The sequence below is a fragment of the Sciurus vulgaris genome (genome assembly GCF_902686455.1).
Source record: "Sciurus vulgaris genome assembly, chromosome: 17".
Taxonomy (NCBI): domain Eukaryota; kingdom Metazoa; phylum Chordata; class Mammalia; order Rodentia; family Sciuridae; genus Sciurus; species Sciurus vulgaris.
In genome coordinates, this window is record NC_136478.1 from 71,872,325 (window position 1) to 71,889,740 (window position 17,416).

The 17,416-nt window shown below is 53.3% G+C and overlaps 1 protein-coding gene across 4 annotated transcripts; it reads left to right on the top strand.

Annotated features, from left to right (window-relative positions):
• The first annotated feature begins 17 nt into the window (after nucleotides 1-17).
• Nucleotides 18-17,142, top strand: U2AF2 (U2 small nuclear RNA auxiliary factor 2). 4 transcript variants are annotated; one of them, XM_079117497.1, is made up of 12 exons: nucleotides 18-276; nucleotides 4,131-4,266; nucleotides 5,030-5,074; nucleotides 5,383-5,486; nucleotides 5,839-5,990; nucleotides 7,209-7,325; nucleotides 8,110-8,248; nucleotides 11,799-11,878; nucleotides 11,957-12,079; nucleotides 12,366-12,464; nucleotides 12,723-12,971; nucleotides 16,373-17,142. In XM_079117497.1, exons 1-12 carry the CDS (start codon nucleotides 228-230, stop codon nucleotides 16,505-16,507), a joined length of 1,428 nt encoding a protein of 475 aa, XP_078973623.1. In that variant the 5' UTR covers nucleotides 18-227; the 3' UTR covers nucleotides 16,508-17,142. The 4 variants fall into 4 exon arrangements, with proteins under 4 accessions (XP_078973623.1, XP_078973624.1, XP_078973625.1 ...); XM_079117498.1 differs by having other exon boundaries at nucleotides 58-276; nucleotides 12,366-12,452; XM_079117499.1 differs by lacking the exon at nucleotides 18-276 and adding an exon at nucleotides 362-3,918.
• Nucleotides 17,143-17,416: the final 274 nt, after the last annotated feature.

Consider the following 17,416-nt stretch of genomic DNA (forward strand, 5'->3'; position numbering starts at 1 on the left):
TTGGAGCCAGGCTCGGGGGAGAGGGGCAGCTCGCGGGGGGGGGCGGGCGGGGCGAGGGGGCGGAGCCGGGGCGGGGCGGGGCGTTGGGGGCTTGATTAGGTAGGCGACGAAGCGCCGGCGGCGCCGGAAGTAGCCGAAGCCAGCGGCGGAAGTAGCCGAAGCGGCCAGAGCGGGCGGGCGGCAAGGCGAGGCGAGAGCTGCACAAGGCCCTACGCGGCCGCCTCAGCATGTCGGACTTCGACGAGTTCGAGCGGCAGCTCAACGAGAATAAACAAGGTGAGGGCGCCGGGATCGCAAGGCGGTGGCGGGAGCGTCTTAGGCTCTGCTCCTTGGCCCCCGCCATTTTCCCCTCGCGGCCCCCTCCTCAGGGCCGCGCCGTGCCCCCCCTTTTCGGCGCGCGCCTTGCTCACGTGACCGCCGCGTTCCGTCGCGCGCGGCGAGGGAAGGGGCGGCGGGCGCGGCCTATGGCGCATGCGCGCGGAGCCGTCCTACTCCCACGTGGTCCCGGCGGAGGTTGCGCGGGGGACGCGGTGCTAGCGCGCTAGGGCTTTGGACGCAAAGGCTCGCTTTTTCCCTTTGGGCAGGAGACGACGTTAAGTCCTGTAATCCTGTGTTTTTCACCCGCTGCCTTGGACTTCCGCTTCCGGCCGGGCGTTCGGCCGTGTCTCCACGCCCCCTTTGTTTCCAAAATGGCGGTGGCGGGGACCGGGGCCCCCCTTCCTCCTTCACGTGGACGGCCGCCCCTGCAGGCCGCGGCCCTTCTCGCGCCCTGCCCTTCCCGGCTTCTTAGGACCTCCCTGTCAGGGTGCCTCTGCCCGGGCCGCCCGGGCCTCGGAAAACCCGTGGGACACCTGTTTCCTCGCGGAAGCGGGAAGCGCCTGCCCTCTTTGTGCCTCGCACGTGTGCGCCCTGCGTGTACGGGGATTTTCCGCGGGCCCGGTCACGACATGTGCAGTGCGTGTGCCCCACGTCCCCAGCCTGAGACACCCCCAGCCCTGGCCGGGCCTAGACTCGCCTAACGAGTCATTTCAGAGCAGGGAAGAGAACTGAGCGGCTCTAGGCAGGCAGGAGGGAGGGCGCTGCCCCGTTGGGTGCTAAGGGAAGGTGGGAGGCAGGTCAGAACAAAGGCCGGGGCCATGCTGGCGCAGGTCGAGTTAGGGACTCCAAGAACGTTGGAAGAGTCCTTGACTATTTTTAGTCTCTCGTGTGTCCACATTTTGGTTTGAATGAAGAAACTGAGGCGTAGGGGAGGTTGGAGACTTGAATCTCTTTCCGCTTCAGGCTTCAGTTGCCTGTGTTCTTAGCTGGAGTTCGGGGGACTGAATGGGACTCAGTTCTCCGTTGAACCCACTCTAGAATTGAGTAAGGGAGTGGCTGTGTTAGAAAACAGTACCTGGGGAAGAGGTGACTACTAATTGCCCTTGCTGTGTCTGCTCCTGTCTAGGTGGTGTACTGCTTAAGAGCGTGTTTTGGATTTGAGTGTACCTGAGTCCGAATACCTGCTTTGTTGCTTAGTATCTGTGTTATTTGAATATCTTCGTTGTTTGTTTTTTTCCATCTGTAGACTGACATCGCAGTTTTGTCGTTGAGTTTTGAGAGAGTTAATGAGAATGATGTTGGTGTTGGAATTAAACTCTGAGAGCTTACCACATGTCAGGCAATTTGCTAATCTCTCTGCATGGTTTTTCTAACTGAAGTCTTGTAACAGCCTTATGAGAACAAAATAATTACTTTTTCTCACCAGAAAGGAAAGTGAAGCTCAAGAGCTTAACTTTCCCACATCCCAGCTGGTCAGAGGCAGGAGCTGAGATTAAATGGGTAACGTGCAAGTGCACGTGGCTCAGCATATGTCAAAGCACCTAATAAGTGATGTTTATTATTGTGAAATCACATTCTTAGAAAGGAAGTAGAAAGGCATGTATTCACTGAGACGTGGTGTAAGGGTTAGGGAAGGGCCTGGAAAAACATGCTTTCCAAATATTCTGCCAGGTCTTCAACACCTGGATGGTGTTGTACTTGACTCTGACTTTTAAATAAGAGAAAACCAAGTGTTAGAAGTTTTTTAAGTTGTTGGGTGGGGATGGAGTTCAGTGGTAGGGTTTAATCCCACTACTACAAACACAATCTAATGTAGCATGGTTTTTATGCAGAGTTGTTTCACTCTGTTGGACTCCCAAGTGGAGCTGCTTTATAGGGTCCTGGAGGCTGCACTGCTTTGGTCCTCCTGGGGTGTCCCTGCTAGTGCAGGAGTGCCAGGGCCTCAGATGTAGGCACATCTGGGTTGGTGGAGCAGCTCCCACAAGGTGACCACAGTGCAGCATTTTGAGCAAATGAAGAAGCTTCCTTTTTGTTCTTACCTGTCCAGCGTCAGTGTGGGGGAGAGTTCTTGCCATAGGGGAGGCTCTGTCCATGTGTTACCCTGCCTGTGCCTCTTGTCTTTGTGGGTTATCCTCCCAACATCTCTGAGCTTCAGGGCCCTTCAGACACCTAGGTCTACAGGAAATATCTTTGTCCATTTCTGAACCCCAGCAGCAGGAAAGACTCTTGGGCTTCACAGAGCTATTCCCATTCTCTGAGCTGGGTACAGTGTCTGTGTGTTTGCTTAATACGGCACAGTGCTAGTCTGTCTTTAATTCTTTCCCCTCCCTATTCCAGTCTTTTTAGTTTATTTTTGGTTCCTGAAGAGAAAATCCTGAGAGTGACTGGTAGTCTTAGCTGGACACTGGAGTGTTCTGCTTGACCCTCATTCAGGAATATGGCCTGGTGCCTGACCAGCTGACATTACAGAGTTCTATTCAGGTTTCACCATTTCCTAGCTGTTAGGTCTTGAACTCAAATCGTGATCTCCCTGTGCCTTAGTTTCCTTATTTGTTACATGAACTCCAGTAGTGTTTTTTTTCAAAGCAGTAATGTAGAGTAAGTAGGAGTAAAACTAGTAGGGATTCTATTGTAAGAAAGCATCTCAGTGTTACCAAAAAGTGACCTTTCTGGGTGCCCTTTTTCCCCAAGTGTTGGTGGTTCTGGAATTGAGAAGAATTTACAAAAAGTTTGTGTTTAATTGTATCAGAAAGACATGTCAGACAAAATGTCGTAAGACTGGCAGGCCTAGAAGTCAAATTTGACAGGCTCTTATTGCCTTTTCTTATGAGTGCTCTTCCTGAGACACTCATAAGAAATGCATTCTCAACCAGGAGTAGGTTGGTGTTTTCATCTTTTGTTGTGCTTGAGGGGTTGTTGAGAAATCAGCGGTGCCAGTGAACTAAGGCAATGGTGCTGCTTGTGCTTGGCCTCCACCTTGAAGGGCATTGTCTTCCTCCCGAGGGTGAGGGATCTGGTGGGTGCAGAGTGTAGCTGGCAAGGTTGTGCTCTATTCTGGCCCCACCTCTGAGACAGATGAAACTGAGAACGCAGATTGAATGCTGGCAGGGACACAGGTCTCACTCTGGCCCTTCCTGTGTGCCTATGAGGGGATGAGGCAGGGAGCGTTGGGTGGTTTGGGCTTCCAGTCTGATTAGGTGGCTCTTCTCCATCTGCTGAAAAAGACTGGAGCTTCTTTCCCCTTCAGTTTGCACATTCAGAAAGCGGCCCCTCCCCTGGGGAGGGTGTTCCTGCATTATTCACCTGGTTGGGAAGGGATGGAGTTGAGTTTCCTTGCTTCCTGGGGTTAGCAGATCCTGCCTGGCACCTGGTCCCTGGGCCTGATGGTGGGGCTGTGGGTGCCAGCTGGTTGCAGAGGTCTTTCCTGAGGGATTGCTGGGTTCCTTCAGGAAAACATCATTGGGTCTCTTGATTCCCCAGCCTCTAGCCCTGCCCCTCTCAGGGACGACCCTGGGGTCAGGCCCCTCAGCCCTCGAGGGGGACCAGGAGCCAGCCTCCTCTGTCTTCTCTGGCTCCTCCGCTCCTCTTGAGCATCCTCAGGTATCTTACACCCCGGGGGCATTTTCAGGCCCTGTTCCCCTGGTCCCCTCAGAGTCCTTGGGGACTCGTGTGAGGACCCAGGAGGCCTGCTATCTCCCTTCCCTTTGGGGGTGGCCTCCCTGGGGCTTGGGACATAGCACCAGCGTGCAGGGTGGGCTGGGCTCGAACCCTTCGTCTGCTCATTCCATCTCCTCCTCCTCGCCTCTGTCCAGAACGGGACAAGGAGAACCGCCATCGGAAGCGCAGCCACAGCCGCTCTCGAAGTCGGGACCGCAAACGCAGGAGCCGGAGCCGGGACCGGCGCAACCGGGACCAACGCAGTGCCTCTCGGGACAGGCGACGACGAAGGTATCTGGGTTCAGGAACCCCTGGCTGGGCCAACTTGGGAGTGGGGGTGCTTGCCGTTCCAGGCTGAGATCTGAAGGGGCCTGGGCCCTCTGTGACTCGTCCTTCCTCCTTCGTGTGTGTCTTGGGGGGTGTGCTGTTTGGTACGTTTTGAATGATGTCTTCTCACTTTTGAGGTTTCTGTTTTCTGTGTTGCGGGTACTGGTGGGTTTTTGGGTGCCATGGTTTCTTTGGAGACAGGGATCCTGTTTCTGAGAGGCTGCTCTCTGTCCCCCATGCTGAGGGACTACATTTTTCTTTCCTATTCTTCCTGTGATTCTCTTTGGGACTGTCTTCAAGAGGGCTGATTTCTGTTTCCAGTCTCTCTTCTTTGCCTCCCAGGAGAAGGGTGTTCTTGGAGTGGGACGGTACTTACAGCCTGGGCTTGGTTTCCAGCTCAGGGAATGTTGGTTTTATTTGGAGGCCTCTTTTCCCGTGGCTCCCCCTTAGATGAGAGGGGGGAGTACGTGGAGGTCCTCCTGCTCTGCCAGTCCATTGTCTTCAGAGAGTGGTTTACCATGGCTCCTTTCTCTCCTTACTTCTCCTTCCTGGGAGTGGGAGTGTTTGGGGGAGGGAGGAATGGCAGGGCTGAGGGGGGCCTGCTTGCCACTTGTTCACCTCGGCCCTGCCCCAGCACTGGGGCTTAGTGCTCTTGGGGGGTGTGGCATGTGGGGAAGACGAGGGTCCCCAGTCACCCCTCCCCATACCTTTCCCTCCCACCCCCCAGCAAACCTTTGACCAGAGGCGCTAAAGAGGAGCACGGTGGATTGATGTGAGCTTCTCTTCCTGCCCCTTCCACCCTGATGTCCACTCCCTTCACCTTCCTCACGTCCTGAGCACCCTGCCTGGCCTGCGCCCACCCTGGCCCAAGCACTGGGGAAGAGTCTGCCTGCCTTGAAACCAGCGCCCCTCCCCAGTCCTGGGCCCTGCCCTGACCCGGATCCTCTCCCTCTTGGAGAGAGTGGAGCTTATGTGGTGGGGAGTTGAGTGGGAGCCTGGGAGGGGTTCCTGGGTGGGAGCTTGCAGGCCCTCTCTTGGTCAGACTGAGGTCGCCCTGCCCCGCTCTCCCCCCCCACCCAGTCGTTCCCCCCGCCATGAGAAGAAGAAGAAGGTTCGTAAATACTGGGACGTGCCACCACCTGGCTTTGAGCACATCACCCCAATGCAGTACAAGGCCATGCAAGGTAGGACTCCTAGTTGGGTTGTTCTGGAGGGTAAAGTACGATGGTGTGGGCAGTTGTCTCCATTAGTCTGTCTGAGTGTGTTTTGGGGGGTTGGGTTGAACCGGATGGAGGTTCACACACGTTAGGCTTCTTGAGGCTTCTGCTGGAGGAGGAGATGATCTGAGGTACCTGTAGCAGAGCTGGGTCGAGGCTTCCACCCTGATGCTGTTAGGAAATGTGGCTTCTGAGGAACATTTATTACTGGGTTTTGGGGTCTGGTGATGGAAAGGCTAGAGGTAGTTTTCAGCACGCTGTGAACTTGGGTTAAAGGTTGCTCTAATGTGGTTTTACTGTTTCCACTCCTGTCTTGAAGCTGCGGGTCAGATTCCAGCTACCGCTCTTCTCCCCACCATGACCCCTGATGGTCTGGCTGTGACCCCCACGCCTGTGCCTGTGGTTGGGAGCCAGATGACCAGACAAGCCCGGCGCCTCTACGTGGGAAACATCCCCTTTGGCATCACTGAGGTACTGCCCTCCCCCTGCCCCATCCTCTCCCCTGCTCCCCTCCCCTGCTCCTCCCCTCCCCTCCACTCCCTCCCCCCAACCTGCACGGGTCAGACTCTGTTCCTGCAAGACCCCCCGGCCCCCCTCCCAGACGGACCGATGGAGTTGAGCCAGCCAGGGGCCGGGCTGGGGGTGGCCCCTCCCTCCCTCCCTCTTCCCCTCTCCCGTCTCCCCCCACCTCCTTCAGCAACCCAGGGATCACACACAACGAACCTGCATACATACCTCGCACCTCGGAGAGAGACAGAGAGGGAGACTCGACACACACACCCACACACACACGGACACACAGACGCAGCCCTGCAGGGTTCTGACACGCTCTCCTTTCTGCATCTGTCCCATCCTCCCACATCCCTCCCGTGGTCGCTGTTCTTTTATTTTTGATCGCCCCGACCTCCCCAACCTCCCCACCGCTCCTCTCCCTCGCCCCTCTCCCCCACCCCTTCCCGTGGCACCCCCTGAGAATCCCGAGATCAAAGAGTTGTTTCCATTTCTCTTTAAAGTGAAATATTGTGGGGCTGAGATCCCTCGTAGCAACAAAAAGTTTGCTACCATCGTCGAAGGCAAGTAAGGTCCATTCTGACTTTCTCAACCTGCACTTTGCTACATTTGATGAACCAGCCCCCGGACTCCAGGGCCAGATCCCTCCACATCACTCTTTTCTCCTCCCCTCCCGCCCGCCCCTCCCGCCCCTGCACTCCACCTCCTTGCTCTGTGCTGGTCTCCCTCTGTCCCTTGGCTTGTCTCTGTCTCCTGCTTGCTGCTTTCTTGCTGTTTCCCTGTCGTCTTGTCTGCACTGTTTCTTCCTCATCATCTTGTCTTCTGTTTTGTTTTTCCTTTTCTTGTTGTTGTCTTCCATTTTTTCTTGAACAATTTTCTTCCTTTTCCCTGATTTGTTTGGGGCCCCTGGGCTCTCCCCCTGCACCTGTCTGTCCTGTCTCCTGTCCTTCACTGTCTCTCGCTACTTTTTCCTCCTGGTTTTCTCATTTTCCTCCTGCTTTTGTTCCTACTATTGACCTCTACACCCCCACCCATATTCCACCATTCCCTCCCCTCCCCTCCTCCCTACCCTCGTCCCTCTCCCCTTACCCCAAACCCCTCTGTGTCTCCCTCTCTCACCCTTCCCCTCCTCTCTCCACCTCCCTCCCCGCCCCTCCCTGTCTCCTATTCCCTCTGCAGGAGGCCATGATGGATTTCTTCAACGCTCAGATGCGCCTGGGGGGGCTAACCCAGGCCCCTGGCAACCCCGTCTTGGCTGTGCAGATTAATCAAGACAAGAATTTTGCCTTTTTGGAGGTGAGCTGGGCAGGTGATGGGGTCAGGAGGCGGGGGGCATTGTGTGGTCCCTTGGTGTGTTGTGCTGCCCATTCCCACCGGCCCTCTGCTGTCTGTTCTGTTATTCTCTGGAAGGCCTGGGAGGCTGTAGACCTCTTCCAGACCATTCTGATGCTGTATTTTGCTCTGGCCATACTCAGCTTCCCAGGACACAACCAGGCCCCCACCCAGGGCCCGGGTTGAGGTGGTTCACTCTGCCTGGCTACCCATGTTTCTAATTCACCTTCCTTGTCATTTGTTTCTCAAGCTTTCTGGTAAAGGACCTTGGTTACTAATTTTTGATTTGGGGTGCGCCAGTGTTCTTATAAAAAACAGGCATTGCAGCAACACTAGGTTGCTGGAAAGGCTTCTGAGTTCTGCCTCTCACTCCACACTGGCCTCACTGCAGTTCACCTTGAATCCCACTGTTGCAGATTTTAGCTTAATTAAATGCTACTTAGCAGCCTTCAATGCCTTCTCCTCCTTATGTATCTTAACATCCCCACACTGTCTTCCCAGCACTTTGTCCCCCTTCAGCAGCCTCAGACTTGTGGTTGTGTGTTTGCCTCTGCCTCTGTGTTGGGTGTTGGTGACTGCACTGAGGAGAGAGTGAGTCTCTAGGACCAGGATGTTCTGTTGTCCAGCACAGTGGTGTTTGTTCATGTGAATGAAAAGGAAGAAAGTCATGGCTTATCACAGCCTTGGGGGCTGAGGCCTGGTCTAGTCCTTGACCCCTGCCCCTTACCACCCCTTCTCTTCCCTTCAGTTCCGCTCAGTGGATGAGACTACCCAGGCCATGGCCTTTGATGGCATCATCTTCCAGGGCCAGTCACTGAAGATCCGCAGGCCTCATGACTACCAGCCACTGCCTGGCATGTCAGAGAATCCCTCTGTCTATGTGCCTGGTGAGTGAAGAGCCCAGTTTTTTGTGCCCACCCTTCCTGTCTTCAGCTTAACTGGAACTACTCAGGAAGTAGTGTGCTGCTTTGGATGTACAGACCTTCTCTCTGCATGGCAGGTGTGGTTTCTGGGGCCCAGAGGGTGAACTGTAAGCATCTTGCAGATGGACAGTTTGCAAGTGGCAGGTCAGGACCAGACCAGAGATGCTCTGGGAAGTGCAGGACTTGCAGTCTGGGCCTGGTCTTGCCTCTGCCCCATGGTATCATGGGATCTCAGAGGGCTTGTGTGTGAAGACCTCAGTAAAGCACCTGGTGTGGGGTCTGGCATGTCAATATTCACTCATTTAATGTCTTTCAGCCTCTGCTTTGAATCTGCTGTGGGCTCTCTCCCTTGCTGTGTCTAGTATCACTTCTGATGGGTAGTTAATGACAACCAGAGATTGGCAGACAACAGCGTGCGGAACCTAAGTGGTCAGGTGCACCCTAACGTGTGATTGCTGTAGTTTTTCAGAGAGCTGTGGGCTATGGAGATAGAGGCCTTGGGCCACTCTGATCCTGCAGGCTGTAGTGGGGCTGACTCCTCTGTGACAGTAGATATCAGTGAGGATTTAGGCTTGTTCGAGGTCCTTGGGGTGTGAAAGCCCTCTGGTGCTGGAGGGGATCAGGGTTGCTGGAACTTGAGTGAGTGGGGTGCTGGTCTCAGGCAGGTTGGAACATTGAGACCGTGGCGTCTGCTTGCTGATTCTCAGTTGTAGAAACAGCTCTTCAGAGTGGGACCCCAGAGAGGTCCATGTATTCTGCAGGAGTTGGGGGCTGGGTCCCCCAACTCTTGTATTTCTTCTCACTGTAAGTTTTGGTAAATTCAGTTTATTTATTTATTTATTTATTTTTGAACTCTAGAAACCTAAGGTGTGATATGCACTGATAGGCACTATCTGAGTGCTCCACCTGGTGACCGTGTGGGTACTTTCCTGCTTAGTGACAGAACATCTCCCTTATGCCTCTACCAGTGAATTCAATGTGCTTGAGTTCACTTACAGTTATGTGAATAGCCTGCCACCTGCCAGTGCTTACCACGTGCCAGGTACTGGCACAAAGGCACTGTACGCCTCTTCTTGAAACTTTCACAACAGTCCTGCAGGACTTGGGGGACACATTTGGGTCACTGCCTGTTTCTGTAGGTGAAGATTTATGGGTAAACACTCTTGTTAACGCATTGCTTGTGTGCCAAGGTAAATAAGTGTGGCACAGACTGAATGGCCCATAAAAACAGAAATACCTGTTGTGTGGCTATTCACTAAGAAAGTTTGCTGACCCTGTAGTAGATGCAGTTCTGATTTCACAGAGTGAGGCATGGGGTGATGAATAACTTGCTGAAAATCTTGGAACCAGTGTCCTGGGCTGTGCAGCTTGGCCATGGGTCCCTGATCACCCTTTGTGTACTGCCTCCTACACTCTGGTCACTTTTCTTCTGAAAGCAGATGTGTGCAGGGGGACAGTTGCTTTTGATTATTCTTCGTTTGTGGCAGACTTTTTCCCGAGGTGGCCATTATTGTATAAACAAGGGGAAGGTCATTTGTTATTGTGTTTGGGATGTGCACCTGGAAAGGCTTGGTTGTCCAGTTCTGCTTGTGATTGGACTGAACAGTACCACTCTAGGAGGAGGTGGTAGGAAGTGTGATTCTGCCGGCAGGCTAAGCATTCTCCAGCATAGTTTCCATCTGATATAGCTGGTGCTTTGATCTTCCTTCCTGTTAATACAGAGGAAAAGAGTTTTATTCCATAAAGACAATGAAGAGGAGAAAGTATTTGATAAGTGAACAGATCTCTTGATGAGACAGTTTGGAAACTGGAAGAAACACCATGATGAAGGGGTAGTTGATAACACCTGGAGGGACAGAGTGCAAGATGCATTTCCACTGAGGTCTAGCCCAGATGAAGCTGCCCGCAGTGGGCCCTAGCTCCCCTTGTGTGGCCCAGGTTAAGCTCACCTTTGGCAGTAGCATGAATTGTGCTCCTCTCTGTACCCTGGTGGCTGCTGGTGTCCTCCCAGTCTACAGATGAAGATGCTGAGCCCTTGGCAGTCACTGCTTGTCCCCAGGGAGCCTGGCTCTCTTGCCCTCACTGGTGCTGTCTCCCTGAGGAGCAGCACAGTTGTTAAGCTTGAATTTGGAGCTTGGGGACACATGATCCTCTTTGCTGATCACCTGCTAGAGCCCTGGGCAGACACTGAGTAGCCTGTGGACAGAGTTGGAGGCCACCTTTTTTCCTGTCTTTGTGACTTTGCTCTGTACCTCAGTTTACTCATTTTTGTATTGTAGCCAGGGCTTTTGCATACATTAAAGTAGTAGATTCAAAGAGGTTGGGCCATGCCTGGCTTGTGGCTAGCATTTCACGTATGCTTCTGCCCCCAGGATGTTTTGGCTTGTCATAGTGGCATCCAAGCTGGGTTCCTTGTGGTCTGCATGGCCTCAATCTGCTGGGCCCACTTTAGGGGACAGAGCCAGCTGGATGGGTGTCTGTAGTTCTGTGGGTGCCAGAGGGGCTGGGGTGGGAGAGAGTGCATCAGGCGGATGAGAGTCCAGAGTGTGGGTGGGGCCCAGTGACTCAAGTTCTGGGGCTTTTCCCCATTTCCTACCTTTTCTGGTGTTCCTAAGTTCAGGACAGAGGTGAGATGGGCCAATAGCACTTGGTATGAGAGACTACTGTGGAAGGGGAGGCTCTGTGGCCAGGCTTTGAACTAGGGAGTCATGGTGGATGGCTGCTGGGGCCTTACAGCTCTTGTCAGACAGGATGGTTCCAAGAATGAAGTGATAAAATTGACCAAATATCTAGGCAGCCAGGTTGAAACATCCGGCAGGCATTTGTCTGTGAGTTGAGTTCAGGGCAGAGTAGAGGGCAGGACTGAGGGCTGTTGAATTCCCTCAGCTCATGTGACCATGCTGTGACATTTCAGCCCTCCAGGACCCTGGATACACCACCCCATCTTGAGTTAGCCAGCAGCTTCCACAGAGGTCAGAATGGCTGACATAGATTACTTGAGCAGCCGGAGAGCAGGTCATCTCTGTGGTGTCGCAGATGTACTGGGGCCCAGAGACAACCCACTCTCCTGAGCACAGGTCCCTGAAAAGAAATGACTGAATGATTTAATGGGGAAGATGTTCCTAGGCAGTTGTCAGTGAAGGGCAAGACCCAAGTTGGGACCCCGGGGGTGAAGAAGGGTTGGGTATGTATCACAGCAGTGTGTTCAGAGGCAAGGTGACCTTTTGGGGTCACACAGCAGCGTGTGGCAGGTGGAGGGTGTGAATGTGGATCTAGGTGCCAGGAGGGTGTTCTGGGGGGATGCTGCTAGCTTAAGGTTCCTCTGAGAACCAGTTTGGGAGACACCCTGTGCTCCCTTGCATGTGTCCTTGTCAGGCTGGGGTGGGGATGAGAGGGACACAAGGTGTGGCCCTTCTTCCTTCCCTCATCAGGGTGAGGCCTATGAGGGGCTCACCCTGTCATCTGGGAGCTGACTTCCTACTGAAATTGAAGTCCTTTTCCCTTCTCCCCTTAGGCGTTGTGTCCACTGTGGTCCCTGACTCTGCCCACAAGCTGTTCATTGGGGGCTTACCTAACTACCTGAATGATGACCAGGTAAACCCCTTGTCCCCTTCCCTCTCCTCCTTCTCTCTGGTCTGACTTGAGCCCTGAGGGATTCTCGACCTGCTGCAGGTAAAAGAACTACTGACATCGTTTGGGCCTCTTAAGGCCTTCAACCTGGTCAAGGACAGTGCCACAGGGCTCTCTAAGGGCTATGCCTTCTGTGAGTACGTGGACATCAACGTCACAGATCAGGTGAGCTCTGACACCTATTTTGCTGCTTCTGTCTTTCCCAACCCTTCTCAGTTTCCAAGCTGAGGTCTCTCTTCTCAGGGCATAGGGTGGGAAGCAACCCAGCCTGAGGCAGAGCTCTGTATGGGACTCTCCACCTTTGCCCTGATTTTGGCTCCTTTTAAACTTTAAGCCCCCATTGCTTTCCCCTCTCCCCACCAATTCCCCGGTTTGCGGGGAGGTGCTGGTCTCCTGGACCCTGACCCACATCTCTCCTGCACCCCTTCCACCCCTTGCCTTCTGACTGCAGGCCATTGCTGGGCTGAATGGGATGCAGCTGGGGGATAAAAAGCTGCTCGTCCAGAGGGCGAGCGTGGGAGCCAAGAACGCCACGCTGGTGAGCCCCCCGGCACGTCATCTTCATTGGCTAGAGGGACCCTGGGATTGGGAGGGGCTGGCAGGGGGTAGGTTCTCTTTAGCTGTACCCCAGGTTTGGTAGGAGGGAATTGGGTAGGGAGACCATCAGAGGCAGTGCTGGGGAGTAGGCGCACATGTGTTCAGGTGGAGGAGTGGTCTTCCCTTGAGTTGGTGTCTGAAGGGCATGGGCTTGAGTGGAGGGAGTCTGGTCTGAACCCCCTGTGAGCCCCTGTCTCTCCCTACCCCACAGAGCACCATCAACCAGACCCCAGTGACACTGCAGGTGCCGGGCCTGATGAGCTCACAGGTGCAGATGGGCGGCCACCCTACTGAGGTTCTGTGCCTCATGAACATGGTGCTGCCAGAGGAGCTGCTGGATGATGAGGAGTATGAGGAGATCGTGGAGGATGTGCGGGATGAGTGCAGCAAGTACGGTCTCGTCAAGTCCATCGAGATTCCCCGGCCTGTGGATGGCGTTGAGGTCCCCGGCTGCGGAAAGGTCAGGGCATCCGGGCTCAGCTTGTGCCCTGCCTTCCTTGCACCCTTTTGCACCCTTACTGAGTGTCCCTCTTGACCTGGCCTGGGGAGGTGCTGGTGACCCAGAGGATCAGGGCCCTCTGATAGAGACGGGCTGTTGGGGCTGAGAACCTGGGCTCTGTTGAAGCAGCTTTGGTTTAGAGCCCAGTTCTGCACCTGCCTTGTCAGGAGCCACATTTTGCCTTGTCTGTGAGGTGGAGAAAAAGTGTGTGAGGGTATCACAGTTCTTGGTAGTGCTGTGCCAGGTGTACCAGGTGCTCTGCTGTCTAGGTCCCGTGCTGAGCCCTTCAGCACGCCTGGGCTCCCTCATGGGAGGAGATAAGGCACATAGGTGACATGCCACACAGGCAGGCTCAGGTCCCTGCAGTCTGACTTAAGAGCCCACAAAGTCATCTTGTCCCTCCTCTGTGCCCCAGGTCACTGTACTTATTCATGCACTCATTGTGTTAGGGAATTCTGCCTACCCTGGGGTCTGATCTGTGAGCAGAACAACTCCTGCTGTCAAGTACCTGGAATCCTGGGGGCACTGTTTTCAGGGGATGTGCCATGTTGGGCGGGAAGTAGGGTGGCCCAGCTGCCTTTTTAAAAAGGGGTTGTTGAGGCTGAGAGGTCCAGTGAGGTTCATTTCTCTCACAGTAGGTAGGGTGCACAGCAAGCACAGAGATCCTGGGCAGGACTGCTGGGTGTGTTTGGGGACAGTGAGGAGGCCAGGGATAGCCAAGGAGATCTGTTGGAGATGAACTCAAGGAGCAGGTTGCTGGGTGGGTCCTTGAGAGACTATTGGGTGTGGTTTTGAGTGAAATGGAAAGGAGGCTACTGGGAGGTCTGGCAGATAGAGATGGTTCTTTGTTTTAATGGGAAACTAAGCAGGCACTTGCCCTGCCCTGCAGAGCTGAGCAGGATCGGAGTGTGAGGGAATTCTTGGGGGAACCGAGAGGTTCATTGAGGCTACAGTGAGTAAGAGCTACATTTGGCAGAGCAATCTGGCTCTATAGGACTGTCAGGGAGGACTCATGAACTTGTGGGAGAAGCTTGGGATTTTCCTGGAAGTGGTGGGTTTTTAAGAAGAGAGAAGGCTGTGTTCACGTTTTTGGTGATACCTCCTGCAGTTTGGGAAGTGGAGTAGAGAGGATCCAACAAGAGTAGGGTGATGCAAGAAGAGTTTCCTGCAGTAATCTGGATGAAAGATGTTATCTTTTCTGGTTCTGTCATGTGCTAGGCAGTGACTTCCTTCTGTGACAGCCTGCATAAAGAGCCATGGTCCTGTTAAGATGAATAGTGCCTTGTGATACTGTAGCCAACTCAGGTTTGTTACGGTGGTGAAATGGTCCATGACACATTTGGTGGAACCCATATAGTCCTTAAGTGGCCTATGACTAGTAGCAGGGGATAGAGGGAAAGTGGGTGGGTTTAAGTTAGTAATTTTTTTTTTTTTTTTTTTTTTTTGGTACTGGAGATGGAACCTGGGGACACTTAAACCCTGAGCCACATTCCCAGCCCTTTTTTGTATTTTATTTAGAGACAGGGTCTCACCAAGTAGCTTAGTACCTTGTTAAGTTGCTGAGGCTGGCTTTGAACTCTCGATCTTCCTGCCTCAGCTTCCCAAGCTGTTGGGATTACAGGTGTGAGCCACCACAAGTTGATGGGTTGGAGAGATTTAAGCCTTTAAATTCCCAGCCCTTGGTTATTGGTTTGGGTTTGTTGAAACAGGGAAGGAGAATGCCCAGGAGATGCTGGGTGTGGCAGGTGAGATGTAAGGATGATGAGCTGGTATGTAATGGGTCAGCAGTCAGTGTTGGGACACATTGCCTTGAGGTTTCTGACACCCCAGTAGAGATGATTAGGGATCAGTTAGCTGGACAGATGTGTATTCAAAGGGTTAAGGAATGATGGAAACTGGGCCCCAGCAGCCCCTCCTCTTTCCAGGAGTCCATGATAGGCCAGTTGGTCAGTTTGGCTCAGTCTGGCACTACAGTGGTAACCTGGCTTAAAAAAGAGCTGAGTAAATATTTGTGGGAAGAATAAAGAGACCCTGGCCTTTAGGATCATTTGACCAGTTTTAATTTACTACATCCTATTTTTGTTCCTAACTTTGTTCTAAACTTCATATTACACATCTTTTCTATTGATACTTCAGGGATCAGTAGTGGTGTATTGTTTATATTATAGTATCTGTAGAACATGTTTTATCCCAGTGTCCTGTCACCCAGCTTCAGGTTTCCAGTTTTTGTCATTTTTTTTGTATTCAGCTTATTCCTCCTGCCCCGTTTCTGTTTGAATATTTAAAACATAGCTTAGATGTATTTTGCCTGAGATAATCTAACTTTTTTCTCAACTATTGGACTAGTTAACTCTGCTTTGGGTGTTTCTGCTGTGCACTGTAGGGGCTTGGCTGCATCCTAGCCTGTACCTCCCAGATGCTACAGTGCTGCTCCCCTCTGTGACAGCTCACTGTGCTCTGGAGACGTGTCGGCCCCTAGTGGGGAACCATTGCTCTAGCCAGACAACCTTAAAATCGTGTTTTCAGTCTTGTGTGGTACATGCTTATAATCCGAGCTACTTGGGGGAGGCTGAGGCAGTAGGATGGCAAGTTCAGGGCCAGCCTGGGCAGCTCAGTAGTAGCTCAGTGGTAGATCTGGATTCAGTCTCCAGTCTGAAGTGGAGGTGGGATTAACAAAATCATAATACAATTAATACAATAGCAAAATCAACATTAATTTTTTGTTATCTGCCTAATCCATATTCCAGTTTGTTACTAAGACATGTCTTTTCTGAAAAAGGATTCAATCAAGGGCCCTTCTTGTGTTTGATTTTCCAAGTTTCTTCTAATTTTATCTCTATCTCCTACTTCTGAAGTCAAGCTGTTTTATGTGTTGAAGAAGTAGAGTCGTGGTTAGATAGAATTTAAATGTTAAAGTAGGTTCTTTGTATGCTCCTTTTCCTCTAAACTGGTGGTTGAAGCACAATACAAGTTTCAATAGGTTTGAGGTTACATTCTGGGTTTGAGTTCTAATTTGAGCTTCCCTTACTGCATCCCTTATCTGGGAAGAAAAACATGGTCCTTGGTAATGTGGTGGCTGGTGACTTCTGGACATTTGCTTGTCTTGCCAGCTGCCCTGTGTGATTCAGGTGACTCTCAGGCATGCCTTTGTTCTTTCCATCCCTGTGAAGTCTCTGATCTGTGCTCTCTTGTTTTTTAATTCCAAAAGACATTTGGGTGAATAGCCACAAACTACTGTAGGTCCCCTTCAGCAGGCTGTGATGAGGCCCTTTTCCTTCCTGCGCTGGTCGTGGGCTTGGATGGGACGTTGATAGGCTGCTGGGAGCCAGCCTTGTTCACTGCTTGCTTCTTGCTCCCCACAGATCTTCGTGGAGTTCACCTCTGTGTTCGACTGCCAGAAAGCCATGCAGGGCCTGACCGGGCGCAAATTCGCCAACAGAGTGGTTGTCACCAAATATTGTGACCCCGACTCTTACCACCGCCGGGACTTCTGGTAGAGGTGGCCTGGGGAGGGTGGGGGCAGGGCTGGCTGGAGGCTTCTCTCCCGCCTGTCCCCCCCTTTCCCCCCTCTGAAGATGATGGGCAGAGGAGTGACAGCCGAATGACAGCCTGACAGCCGGCAGCAACTGGAATGGCAGCAATTAAGGGTGGGGGGTGGGGGGTTGGGAGGTTAGGGCAGGGAAGGGACTGGGGAAGTGCACACAGGCCCACACAGACACGCACCCACACAGACACAGAGGGAAGGGGTTGGGATGGGGACGGGTGCACAGCAGGGCGGGTAGGACCCCCACGGCCCCTCCCAAAACAGCCTTTTCTCCCTTACACCCCTTTTCTCCTCCCCTTCCCCATGGTAGGAACATAGTGTGTTTATATTTTATGGCCAAACTTTTGAATTTTGTTGTCCGGCCCTCAGTGCCCTGCCTTCTCCCCTTTGCAGGACCACAGCTCCCGTCCTCTGGTCCTCCCTGGTTTCCCTGGTTTCTTAAGTAGTTGGTTCTCTTTGGCCTTTCCCGACTCGCTCCCACCCCCTCCCCCCAGTCCCGTGGCCCCTGGCCCTCTCCTCCTCTCTGTGGCAGTTTCATATTTGCTAAGACGAATTTGCTCATTAAACATTTTGTTGTATTTTACTTTATGGAGCTAATCTGTGTCCAGTGTGTCCGACCCCTGCGCGGCGGGTGCGGGCTGGGGTTTCGCCCTTGGGAGGGTCTCCTGTTCAGGTTCAGGTTCAGGGGCCGGTGGCCCGTCCTGTGTCGCGGGGCGTGGGGGTCCCTCCTGGGCTTCCACCTCGCCTTGTGGCCAGGTCCAAGACCCGGCGGAACCTCGCCACCGAGGCGGCAGGCGGAAGTGGCGCAAGAGCGCCCAGCCAGGAGGGCCCGCGCGCCGGAAGTGATGCCGCCCGGGCAGGC

What these genes read in the sequence shown, in the direction of transcription:
- U2AF2 (XM_079117497.1), top strand. Translation starts at nt 228, where the DNA reads ATGTCGGACTTCGACGAGTTCGAGCGGCAGCTCAACGAGAATAAACAA. An exon ending in GCTCAACGAGAATAAACAAG is followed by an intron (nt 277 to 4,130) that starts GTGAGGGCGCCG and finishes GCCTCTGTCCAG; the next exon opens with AACGGGACAAGGAGAACCGC. An exon ending in GCAGTACAAGGCCATGCAAG is followed by an intron (nt 5,487 to 5,838) that starts GTAGGACTCCTA and finishes CCTGTCTTGAAG; the next exon opens with CTGCGGGTCAGATTCCAGCT.